This window comes from Meriones unguiculatus, chromosome 19, assembly GCF_030254825.1.
Source record: "Meriones unguiculatus strain TT.TT164.6M chromosome 19, Bangor_MerUng_6.1, whole genome shotgun sequence".
Classification (NCBI taxonomy): domain Eukaryota; kingdom Metazoa; phylum Chordata; class Mammalia; order Rodentia; family Muridae; genus Meriones; species Meriones unguiculatus.
This window is the reverse complement of record NC_083366.1, coordinates 49,262,531-49,276,180: the sequence shown is the minus strand read 5'-3', so window position 1 is coordinate 49,276,180 and position 13,650 is coordinate 49,262,531. Positions and strand designations below refer to the sequence as shown.

General features: G+C 39.5%; 1 protein-coding gene across 1 annotated transcript in view; it reads left to right on the top strand.

Moving 5' to 3' along the window:
- Nucleotides 1-12,546: 12,546 nt before the first annotated feature.
- The window catches only part of Mylk4 (myosin light chain kinase family member 4), a 76,534-nt gene continuing 75,430 nt past the window's right edge, over nt 12,547-13,650 (top strand). Inside the window, exon 1 of the mRNA XM_021653668.2 lies at nt 12,547-12,693. Within this exon, the coding sequence (XP_021509343.1) occupies nt 12,677-12,693 (17 nt within the window). The 5' untranslated portion in view covers nt 12,547-12,676. The remainder of the gene's footprint in view (nt 12,694-13,650) is intronic.

Sequence of the window (13,650 nt, the reverse complement as noted above, 5' to 3'; positions counted from 1 at the left end):
CTGCCTTCTCCAGGCTGCGTATTTTGCAGGCTTTTTTGGTGAGACGTACCTTGTTTCATGTGAGTGGTGAGTTTGTAACAGCAGGGGGCATCAGCTGAGTGAGCAGCTTTCTTCCACATATGCTCAATTAGAGATAGCTCATGGGGAGAGATAGTCCTTGCAAAACATCTTCAGAGAGCTTTGTGCTTATTTACTTTATACCTGGTCTCTAGCCAATTTAATTTGTAACATAGTAAAAAATAAATAAGTAAATTTATCTGATCTTTTTCCAGCTGGCACAGATCTTCCAAATCTGGGGTTTTCCTGAGTGATAAGAAGACTGTGTTATGCAAATAAGGCAACGCTTAGTGTTCCCTGGGGTTGAAACCTGGGAGGTGATTTAATCAGTTTTGCCTAGAAGATGAACCTCCACTAAAAAGCTCAGCAGAACTTCCTGGTGGCGAACACAGTGAAGTGAGAGAGGGTGGTTTGCCTTTACGTGAGGAAAAGAGGGCGCGGAGCACTACACCTGCACCCTGGGCCTTAGTGCTCCAAGTCCGGATCTGGAGTGTCCCCCGAAGACTAGTCTGCTAAAGCCTTATTTGTCAGCCTGTGGCACTACTGGGAGATGACAGAACCTTCATGAAATGAGTCCTAGTGGGAGGCCAGTCACTGGGGTCACTGGAGAGGTGTCTTTGAAGAGGATATTGGAATCCTAGCCCCACCTGTTTCTTTCCTAGCAAGGAAAGCTGCTCTGAGTTCAGCTTTCATTTTCCTATTCTGATGTTCGATTGCCTCACCTCAGGCCTGATGACAATGGAGTCAACTGATTCTGGAAGGACCTCCGAAACTGCGATTCCAAATAGACCTCTTCACAGCTATCTCAAGCATTCAGTTGACAGCAATAGAAAGCTGACTAACACACCGTGGCCTGCAAGGCTCGGGCTGAGTAGCTAGCTGCAGGGATGGAATGAAGAAAGGACAGACACACATACAGAATAACCGGGACACGGCGGGAGTTTCTTTTAACTCTAGGCCCTGCAACCTGAAATTGCAGCATGTTTATTACGTGCACCCCAGACTGTGGCGTGTGTGTGTGTGTGTGTGTGTGTGTGTGTGTGGCAGTCAGGGTTAGTTAGCCTGGATAGGAAGGAGGTCCCTGGAGGACAGCAGTCTCAGACTGTAAACATCGGGGAACAGGAAGCTAAGTTGCTAGTCTTCGTATACACTGACCAAATTAAAGCACTAATACTAATACTCTTGAGGAGAGCTTTGCCACCCCTCTCGAGCCTGGCCCACATGGGGAGCCAATTTTGCCAGTGTCCCATGGGTCCAAGGCTTTGGAGTTCTTGATAGGGCTGTGCCCATTGTCGACAATACTCAGGGCTTGCCCATCTCCCTGCACACTCTCCCTTTGTGTCTCCTCTATGATGAAACCTTAACCACTTAAGCGTAGTTTCTCTTTTCAGTGAGTTCTGTTAAGATTTTCTACTTAACTATCCCACATTTGCACTTTCTCAGTTAGGAGCGAAAGTAATTCCTAGCGAGTCAGCTCAGTGAAAAGTGGGAGGAGCCATTGTGTAGAGAATGTGGCTTTTCCACCAGCAAAGGATGTACTACCTGAGCAGCATAGTGTCAGAACTGAATTGCAGAATACACAGCTGATCCCGGGACAATTCTTTCTGAGTTTTCCATCCTAGTACTAAATGATGCAAAATTATTGGAGAAAGCACGCATCTTTATCTTATGAGCAACTGACAACAATCTGTATTAGTCCTTGACTTACGAACAACAAAACTCTGTTAAGGACACCCCCCAAACTCTATGATCTCCCCCTCAGCGAGCAGCTGTTATGATGTTTAATGATCTGAAGCACTCAAGGTGGTTTTTATGTTCAAATCCAGCTCCCCACCCTTGCATACCATGCCTCCTCACCCTAGAGTATCTTTCTAGCCTTCCACTAGGTAACCCTGGGTTACCTTTCTACATAAAGCCGCTATTGTTAGCCTCTCCCTGGCCCCGGGCCACTCTGCTGCTCTTTGCCATATGCTTCTTTGACCCCAACTATCCCTCCTAGCAGTTACTTGGCAGTTTCCCAACCGCCAGTTTCTATATCTGTTTCCACTCCTCCTGCCAACCTCCACCAGAGGGTAAAGCTCTTCTCCTCGCCAGCCAAGTACTGGGCCTCACATGCTGTGGACTGTGCTGGAATAGAATCAGTGGGTGAAAGCAACTGGGCAGACTTAATGTGTAGGCTTAACTCATTTTGCCCAAGGCTAATGCTTTGGAACATTCTGTTTCGACTGGGAAAACCACCTGACTGGCACTTTTAAACTAGTAAAAGTCAGATGAAGGCTTACTGCTGATTTAGATATTTCGAGAAGCCTTCCAAAAAGAAAAAGAAAAAGGAAAAAAAAAAAACACACATTTTCAGAGGTGAAAGTAAAATAGCCATCTAGGAAGAATGAAGAGATGAAACAAACGAACAACAGCAGGTCCTTTCTGAAAGCAATGAGCTTGACTAAAGAGATGTTTGGCAGCCATGTCATACATTTTCTTCTCCTGATACTGCATTAGGTCAGAAGTCCAATGGCAAGAAGGCTGAAGGTGAGATATGAACAAAACTTTCAGGAAAGCAGGTTTTCTCCAAGATCTGAAAAGCCCAAAGCCATGTTCCCGGGCTTTGCTCTGGCCACAAAAGATGGTGGTTCGGGGAACAGCTGCTTCGGGGAAGCAGCTACAGCACAGACCTTTGAGGATGTGTGTGGGTGTCCTCAGCAGGCCACTAGTGGGGTCTTCGTCAGTGGCCTCACTGATGGATTGGTTGTGAATACAGTTGAGTCTTTGAGGAACTTCCAGAAATACGTAGGGGGACACGCTGGGCTCTGCTGAGCTGAATGGTAAAGAAAAAAGGAAAATGCAACTACAATCAACACACAAAGAAATAGAGAAAACAGATTTGTGTTCTGAATATGGAAAGAGATCTCACTGCAATAGTAAAACAAAGCCCCTTTGTAAATACGTAAAAGCTCCAAGACACAGTATGTGAATAACCAAATAGACATGAAATTTAAATGCAAATTAAAACCATAGTGGATGTCACCCCATTCCAACAAGAATGGCACAAACAAAAACTAGTGAAAATATTACGTTTCTGCCAAGAAAATACGTAATAAATGTCAGACCTTTTCTGTTCCGTGTTGTAAAGAATAAAAGGCTGGGAACTGTAATGGAAAAGTGACACATCTTTATTTGTAGGTTGTATGTACCAAAAATTATGTATGGAAAAATTATTTTGAGTGATATCAGTTTAACAAGTTGTGTGCTTCAGATATTCAATATTGTAAGTAGAAAAAAAAGCTTAAGAACAAAAGCAGGAGACAGCACAAATATGCATTACCTAAGAATAAACCTGATGAAAGATATAAAGAGATGGTTTTCTTCCTACATTGGAGGGAGGTTGTAGAAATCTCCCTGAAAGAAAATGAAAAGGAATGTGATAAATGGAGAGATATTATATACTTGCAGTTCCTAATGCTCGTTAGTGTAAGATGTGAATTACTGCCAAACTCATTCATAGATTCAGTTCCATCCCAGTCTATAGGTGTGTGTGAGTGTGTGTCTGGGTGCATAAACTAACAAGCTGGTTCTACAAATGTTTTACATGTGCTAAGAAGAGCTAAGACATCCTCAGTGGGTTGGGGGAGCCTCTCAAAAGATAGCCCTAAACATGAGTATTACTGCAGGAAGCAGGCTGTCTTAATAATCAGTGAAAAACGGATAAACTTTTTTGTAAGAGATGATGAGAGAACATATGAGAATACTGGATCTAGTTTAGTTCATAACAAATTCCTAAATGGGAAGTTCAAATTATGAAGTACTCAGAAAATAAAATCTATTAAACACAACATAAATAAAATTATTTATAAATGTTATTAATAAAATATTTCAAACATAACATTTAAGACATATTTGAAAGTTCTTACTTAATGATAAAATAATAGAAATGTATCAAAGCGGGATATTAAAATCTTTGTATATGCATTTAATGGAAGCAAAATATGCATATATGTGAGAACTTCAACCATTTAGTCATTAGAGAAATACAGTTTAAGTGTTTAAAATGCTACATTGTTACATGCTCACTAAATTTGCAAAAAGCATTAAAAAGAGTAAAAAGTATTACTGGGAAGCTGGTGGGAATAAATTACTATCTACATTTATGTGCATTGTAGAATTCAGAGCAGCCTCAAACCAAAACATCCACAACATCAGTTAATAAGTAGTGTAATAAAAGCATAATTTGTATAGTTATAAAATGGAATATTACATAAGTAAACCTAGCAGACACACAAAAAAAATAGTAAACCAGAGAAAGACTGTTGGAAAAAAGATACAAAAGAACACAGGCAGTATGGCTACACTCACACACAAATCCTAAACTGGCATGAAGTTATTTGTTTCCAGTACACATGTAAGTGGTAAAACTATGAAGAAAATCCAGGTAATCATCATCTAAAAACTCTGATTAGAAGTTAGTTTGAGAGGAGGTAAAGAAATGAGATTTAGGGGTGCTGTCAGTATTCTAGTGTGTGACCTGGTGGTAGCTTTATAAATGATCATTATTCTTCTTAAGCTATATTTACAGTTCATATTTTCTATATGTAACAGCCCAGTGTGGGAAAAATATTTTACAGGTGCATTGTGGAATAGTAAAATTAAAACACTCGGAAAGGTTTTGCCTTTTAGAATCTAGGTTAAAGTTTTAGCTGATATCTTTTGTTTGGGGGGGCGAACTTAGTAACATTTATGGCAATAATAGTATCAATAATAACCATAACAGTTGCCATCTGTCAAGTCCCTGGGACACATCAATCACTTTCACTTCATTTCCCATGCCTCATCTCTGTGAGGTAAATATTGTTACTCTCATTTAACAGACGAGAATAACCAATGCTTAGGATGACCACGCAGCCACTCTGAATTTGCACAATGAGCAAATCTCAACTTGAAACCTCAGCTTACTCTCTTGAACACCCACCAGTTCTCACTGGGCTAGCCTCTTTTCTGTGTTATCGTTTTATTAAAATAGAATTTCATTCAGGTTAAAAAGAGAATAAACACTTATAGACCAGTGGATAATGTTAGAAAAGCATAAATTGTACCTGTTGCAACAATCTTGTCTGACATGACATTTTCTATTATCTTTTCCAGATATTATAATTTACTTAATATTTATGGACTATATCTACTTAACCATAAAAATTGAGATTGTATCTGAGTGCAGTCTTTTAATCTAACACTTGGGAGACAGTGGTAGGTGGATCTCTGTGATTTTAATGCCAGCCTGGTCTACATAATGAGTTCCAGGACAACCAGAGCTACAGAATGAAATCTGTCTCAAACAAACAAGCAAACAAATAATTTAGAACCTACTGCAAATACTGTTTTGGAATCTTTCAATTTTTTCTCTCTCCCAACTTGATCATTAGATTTATTCTTATATTGTTAATTATGACTAATGATGCTACTTTCCTCATGGAAATACTGTGCTGTTTAAACAACTCTTATATTTACATTTTATTTTAATGTTTTATTGCAAAGTCTTATTATTATGTTTGGCAGTGCTGGGGATTGAATCCCAGAGGTACATACTCTCACCACTGAGCTAAATCTTCAACCCTCATTAATGTTTTGAACATTAAAAATGTCACTATTATACCTTCAAGGATAATATCTTGGTACAATCCACTCCTTCAAAATCAAGCTTTTAAAAATGCTTTGATGTGGTCCAAGAGTGTGCTCAAGGTGCCTTTCATAATGATTAGCCAGGACTTCGTCTTCTACCCGGTATGTGAGAGTAGTAACACCCCCCCCCCCCACACACACACACCTTGCCAAGCTTCCATCACAGTGAACATTTGTTCTGCGTGGGAACCGCATTAGCAGTGCCTTCCATTCTCTTGTTAGCTACAGTGAGTCTTTACAGACTACTGAAGTACTTGCAACCACATTCTTCAACTCTTTTGAACATACAGAATAAACACTGGCAACTCTGAACTGTTCTGAAGTTGCCCAGTTTACATCTTGCCTAAAAATCTTTTACCTTTCATAGCAAACTCACCCCAGCAGCGGGTGAGGTGTCCCCAGCATCCCCTTCCCCCAGCCGTTACCATCCCCCCAGCACAGTGTTTTTCCTTGTAGAAACTTTCTCCCCTGAGCCTTGCCGTCTGGGAGAAATCCTCCAGCTTTGGTGAGAGAACATGTCTTAAGGTTCGCACTTCTGTAATTTCATGCCTCGTTGCTATCATAAGCTGCTTCTGGCTCCTCAAATCCTCTTCCAATTTAGAAGGTAGAAAGGCGTTTCTAAGCACGTAAATCCACTGTTCCTCTACTTCCTGAAAGTGATGATTCATGCCATAGGATGGGGGTGGGGCTTGCAAGTGGACAGCAGCCTCCTGGACAGCCATCACTTGCTTAGAACGAATAAAACAAATAGCAGCAGTGTGAATTTTACCTTGTAGCAAGCATCTTACTTTCCTCCTTGGGCTTAAAGAACAGACGAAAAGAAATACACGTGGGGAATGTGGGGGAAAAGGCAGAATCCTACAGTGTTGGGGTGGAATCATAAATATGTGTGAATGAGCACATGATATAAAACACTAATGATTTTCATTGTCATGACCGGAAGCAATCAAGGAGCATACCTGTGCCCAGTTCTTGATTTTTAAAGAGCATCTTTGTGGCCTAGTTTTGATATTGAAATGTCTTTCAATGTTCCTTGAAGAAATGGAAAATTAAAGAAATAGAGTGGAAAGGTTCCAAAAAAAAGTAAAGAGTAATCAAAAATAGTATTGGTGCATCAAAAGTACACAATAGCTAACACAGCAGCTCTGTTGATCAAATATGCAACAATTTGACAATGTGAGCATCAAAATGAAGAATGTAAGGTTTTGTTTGTTTGTTTTACTTTATACTGACACTTCAAAGAGAGATGCAGGTTCAGGAAGGAAGCATTGTGATTTAGAATAATGCAAGTGAGTTTGTAAGAAGTGACAGGCTCAGTAACTCACTGTATTACATAATCACCATGGTAATCCATCCAATCAAGATCGCTATTACATAATCAGCATGTTAATCCATCCGATCAAAAATAGATACCAAGGGCCTGGGCAGTGAATTGCTGGGACACAGGATTCTCAGAGTCCCATAACTTAGGTATCGTTTGAAAGAGAAACAGATAACCTTGCATTAGAGAAATCTGGTGGACACCACTATACTCAGATCATCAGATTTACCGTTACTAGCTAATGACAGCATGGATGGCATTGTGTGCCACCTGTTGGTATATCCTGAGACAAATTTTTCTTGCCACAAATCTTACTCGGGTTCTATATATAAAGACACAATCAGGCAATTCAAACTGTGATAATTTATGAAGCTATGTTTGTCTGGAGTTTTCAAAAATAACAATTCCAAGTAGAATAAAAGCCAAAAGAATAGGTTGATTGCTTCCTAAATAAGGAAAAGGGGATTAAAACATACTTTACAGCAAATACACTATGGGATATTTGACTGGTCCCCGTTATGTGAAAATGTCTTCCGTCTGAGGAGATACACTTGTGCGTACAGGGATGAAGTCTTGGGAAAACTGCAACTTCTGGAAGAAAGACAGAAACAGCAACTGTGGAAAACACTAACATTTGGTGATGGCAAGAAAATCATAAATAGCTGCTTACTGTACTCTTCTCATAAGGCCTGTGCAAGTTTGAACTTGAAAATGTTTGAAATTTATCTATTTTTACTGTACTGGGGACCAAACCCAGAACCTCATGCACCCTACACAAGTGCTTTCCTACTGAGCGACATCTTTAGCCTCCAGGTTTGTTTTATTAAAGGTTGAGAAGCACAGGTAGACAACAAGACGGTGTAAAAGTCATAGATAGCTTTGGGGACTTATTGGCCAATTTATTTGTGATGCATATTGCATGATGTACTTTGTTCCCAATGAAATATCATGTGCTGTTTTCTAAATAACGTATCAACTCAGTGATAGATATTTGCATTCAACAATAAATAAAATGGCGTATAATTAAAAGAACAGCTAACCCAACCATTACAGGAATAATTCAATAGGACAGTTTTTAGTGTGTTTAAAATAAACTAATCTTAAACGTTCTTATTTATATTTTTATGTAGTTTTATAGCACCTCTTTTGTTTTCACGTTTTAAACAGTAAAAGAAGCAGAAAATGAATTACATGCCTAAGAAATATGACTTTGTTTCTTTGTTTGGTTTCTGTGGCACTGGAGAAAAACTCAGGGCCTCATATATGCTGGCAAGAACTTTACCACGTAACTAAGCCTGTAGCCTGCCTGGGAGTTTTACCCTCCTTGGTTTTTGTTACAAAATATTTAGCTACTTACTCACTGTCACTTGGAAATTTTAAAGGTCTAATATCAAATGGACTGTAAACAAGTCTGGACATTAGGTAATAGCATTCCCCTCTTGGCTGAAAGAATTCTATGTCCAATGAGATAATAGTGAGAGAGGCTAACTTCATAAAGCTCGCAGTTTTAACCAATTACAAAATCTCACTTCATATGGCATTTGTACAAGAGGAGAAGTATGGAACTCATTCTCCCATTCATCCTTTTCCTTTCTTCAGCCCCAGCTGCCCCAGCACTGTGGGTTTTATTTATGTCTCCCTGGATCCCAGCCTTGGTCACTTGGAACAGCTGGTTCCAAACGGCCCAATATCACCCCCTCCCTCCTTCTTTTGACAAGCTTATTTCTTTATGAATCATATTAAAACTGATTTTCTTTCTTTCTTAGTGACATTAACAAAGTGTACTTTGCAGATCACAAAATTCACCCTTCTAACATATACGACTCAATGGTATTTTAAGACATTTGGTGAGTTGTGTAATTGTTATATCATTCACCACCCAGTGAGATCTGTTTACAGCTGATTCTTGACACCACACTGTTTTCAATGTCTATGGACTGATATGTATATGGGACATATATATATATATAAACTTATATATATTATATAATATATATATAATATTATATATAAATCCCATAGTATATGGCCGTATTGCATAGTTTCTGGCCTTTGTTTCTGGCGTTTTCATTTAGCACCATGTTTTAGTTCATTCATATTATAGGAAGTATTGGTATTTTACTTCTGACTAGTATTCTATTTGCATAGAAATACCATTTTTTATTATCCACCTCACCAAACTAGCTACTGGACATTTGGGTTGTTTCTTATTGTGGCTTATGTGCAAGGGTTTCATGTTCTTGTGTCTTCATTTCTCTTCCCTGTGTACCCAGAAGTACTAGACTTATGGGAAGTAACTTAAACTGATATCACACTTTCAAAAGCTTCTGTGCCATTTTTCTATTCCCATCTCCTGTCTGATGAGAGCTCCCCTTTCTCTCCATTCTAGTCATGTTTGTCTCTCTCTATCTCTTTATCATTAACCCTCTCCCATTGGGTTCAAAATGCTATTTTGTTGTGATTTGAATTTGCATCTTTCTGATGACTGATATTCTGCTTGTTTATTCAAATCCTGTGTCTGTTTTTAAAATTGGGACGTATGTCATCCCATTAGTGAGCTGTAACAATCTGCTGAACACAAGCCCTTTATCAAATCTGTGCTACCAAAGCATTTCCTCCTGGCCGTAGCTGTCTTTTAAGTTTTCTAATGCTGTCTTTTAAAGAGCAGAGTCTTTGAATTTTGATGGAGTGCAATTTATCAATTTCTGCTTTTAGGGTCATACTCTCTGGTGCTTTGTGGAAGGCAGAACACATGATTATTAAGTAGACAGCTGGAATGAGGTGGCCTTTTACCTGCATTTCGATATCCATGATGATTCCTCCACTTTTGTGTGTAGAAGCCTGTTTTTCAGGAGAAATTCAGAAAGCTGTACACAAACAGAAATAATCTACATTTTTTTTCCTGGCCTGCTTTCAATGCAAAGAGAAGGTGAACGATCAATGATACTGATTCACGTGGCTCCTCAGCTTAGAGTCTCTTCCTCGGGTAGTGGGAATGTTGCCTAAAATAAAGTTAAGAAATTCTGTTTTTGTTTCCGAGAATTTCATATATGTATACAATGAAAAATATATCCGCTCCCATTTCCCTCCTTCAACTTTCTCATATTCCTCCAACATGTCCCCTTTCCAACGTCATTTCCTCTTAAAAAGATTTTCCTCTTAAAATAATTTTTCCCTCCCCCCAGCAGCTATCAACTGCTAGTAAGGGGTGAGGCATGGAGAGCACCCTTTAGACTGGTTTGATCTTGTACAGATCTTGTACAGGCAAGCACAGCTGCTGTGGGTTCAGAAGTGTGAAGCCACAGGATGTCCAGAAGACAGCCCATCACAGCTCCACTCCTTTGAATCCTCCAGCTCTCACATTGCCTCCTCTTTAGTGATGTTCTCTGAATCTCGGGATAGTGGGGGAAGGTGGTGGTTTGAATAAAGATGTTGTATTTAGCACTGAACACTCAAGGTTTACAATCAAGGGTTTACAATCAAGGTTTACAATCAATGGTTTACAATCAATGGTTTACAATCAAGGGTTTCTTAGGTCTGTGAAAGGCTGTTCTCCTTCTGTTTACATTTTGAAAAGTCACGTAAGTCCAAAAATGTCAAGGAAACAATGGAAGAGTATTTCTGGGACTTTTTGTAGCTTTACTTTTAATTTTTCTAGGCATAACAAGCATCTTTAAGCATTTCAGAGCAAGGGAGAGGAGTATGAGAATGCACATAACACCCAGACAGGTAGATTTTTGTGGTCAACTATTGTGCCAGATACCTTGTGTTCCCAATCATCAAGCTTGAAGAGTGTGACTTAGCATAACTGCGTCACTGTCACCAAAGTTGATAAGACAGACAGCATGGATTCTTTCAATTAACTAAAAATTTAAGACACTAGATACAGTCAAGTCTGTCTAACGATTAAGTAGCAAATACTTATTGAGTACATATTATATATGGCAATATCCATAGGTAGATGACTGTACAAACTTGCATCTCCATCCTATACCCTTCCGTAGAACTCCATTTCTATGACTATTGAACTTGAATGCTCAAGGCACTTGTCAAAAATTGAGCTCCAGACTCACTCCCCACCCCCAACATTGCACCTCCCACGGCTATCTCATTTCATATCACCTTCTTCCTTCAGGTGCACAGAAGGAATCTGTAAATCCTTCTGTCTACCGTCTTCCCTTTTTACCTTGTGTCTAATTCATCACAAAGCCTGTTAGCTCTAAATGAAATGTGGAAGCATGCCTGGGATTCTAGAACCAAAAAGGGGGAGGGTGGGATGGTGAAAATTAACTATTGGATTATAGTAGTGCATCTTTTGGCCCTGGCTGTCTAATGCTTGTGGCTAGGAGCCAAAAAGATAAGAATTATGGCTTCATTTTTACAGTCTTACTTGAGGGTGTGGCCACCCAACACACATTTTCGTCCTTTATTCTGAGAAAGATTTGCCTTTGTCAGCATTTAGACACAGTTTAATGATGCCTATAAATGTTCCTAACTTAAAGTCAGTTTAGCCTTTTGGGAATATTTTGTTGAATAATATAATATCTTAACATTAATAATATAATATCTTAATAAGATAATAACTTCTTCCTGAAGAACTAAGTTTTTGAATCCTAGAAAAATAGCAACAGTTCAGCTTTTCAAAGAAGATTCTGCTAGAATCCATCAAATGCTACTTAAAATAGAAAACATCCATTTTCGTTTTTACTGACGACATTAATCTAAATAAAAAAAAAATCAAGGGTGCCAGAGGCTGCTGGTGGCAATGGGTCACACAGGGCTCAGTAAGGGCTGAATGGTGACAATTGTCTGGGTCGTGAAGAGTTCCAGAGCTGTCTATAATGTCAATTTTAGTTTGTCAGCAACGTAAGTTTTATATCAAGTATATAAATCTAGAAAAAGTAGACCTGGGAAGATGGTTCTTTCCATGAGGATTCGGGAAGAGTCCTAGTGTTGCTTATAAGAAGAATCTGTGAGAAATACACCTCTAGTCTTTGTACCTGCATGCGTATGTGTGCCTTTGATCCTCCCCGTAAATGGAGACCTTTCTGATACTATTAAGACTGAGTCAACTAAACAATACTTGCTACGTGAATTCAGAAGGACCCCTTGCCACATTTGGATCACTTCGTAACACGTCCAGACAGATGTGCATGTAACTTTTGGCTTGCATCCCTTGCATTCTGGCAGCTGCAATCGGGTCTGAGTGGAGTATGAGACCACCAAGCACAAATACAGCCCAGTGACTACAGGGGTACCGAGAGGGGAAGGTAAAGGTGATATTTCATCCAGTGTTCTCGGTTCGTCCTCTCCTTACCTGACCTTTGAAATGGAGCCATCAGCTTTGAAAGGCCTGACATCTAAAATTAATAGTCTTCCCCATCTGACCAAGAAAGCAACAGCTGAGCAACATGAGATCAAGGAACATATTAGTTATAACAGGGGCTCAAAGTGGCATTTGAGAGGGAAGAGACTTCCTCTGGTGGTAGACACTTGTCACTCCAGATCACTTCTGCCCACTGAGAGTGAAGGATCTTGCCAGAGAGTTCTGCAGTCCGTTTCAGTTCTGCAGATTCCTCTTCTCTGCCGGAAAGAATCCTCTACTCGTGGAGTGGTTCAGGCTCCAGGATGTCCTCCTACAGATGGTAATCACTTTTTGTTTATTGCTGTATATGCTCCAATCTCACTTTTCTCCCTGGGTTGCTTTAAATAACAAGTCCTTCCATACTTCAGGCAGAGCTCAATGCTCAGTATTTCTTTGTGGGATGGTTATGTTTTAAACCTAAACTTCTGTTGTAAGGTGTCTGTTTTTGTGGCTCCCTGATCCAGTTTTGGCAGGGCCTGCAATTCAACATTATATCTTAGCCACAGCTTACTGTTAAACAGACAAGCATCGGTCTACTTAGATTAAAATTTCTTTCCATAGAATTTTAAAAAATACTAATTAGTGGTGTACAATGAATTAGTAGAGGTCTGGTTGATGTTATTTGCATTTTTTTTTTTTTAAAAGTAAGTTCTTTAGAAATTTGTAGAACATTAAATTTAACTCTAGTAGGGTATTTTACTCTATGAATTGTAAAAATAAAGTCTCATTGGCAGAATTAAAAGCGATTGTTATTAGAGAAAATGCAGCAAATTTCAAAGAATTTCAAGCAGGGGCCTCGAGAGGTAGCCATGGAAAAACACAAATCCAAATCTTTTCTTAATCTTTGTCCCCCTATATATCGGAGTAGTTATATATCCAGAACTGTGACTTGTAGCATGTGTGTAACCTAATTTGTATGGAGGGCATTTCAGAGAGAGCATGCGAAGCTGAGCCCAGTGCGCAGCTGTTAGCAAAGATGCAACGAAAGGTGTTTGGCTACATTCTTCATCTGAACCGACTTTCTGTTGAAAAATCAATACCACATGTCTCAAGCTGTAGGCAGGAGGAGTTGGTGTGTGGCTCAGAGGTAGAGCTGTTTGCCTAACATGGGTGGCTTGTTGGGTTTAATACCAAGCACTGAATAATGTAAAGCGGGGTTTGCATGCAGAGAATCGCTGTGGTGGAGACAGTGCCCAAGAAGGAGGCCCAGTTTCCCGAGGGAGAAGGGGAAGCCCCT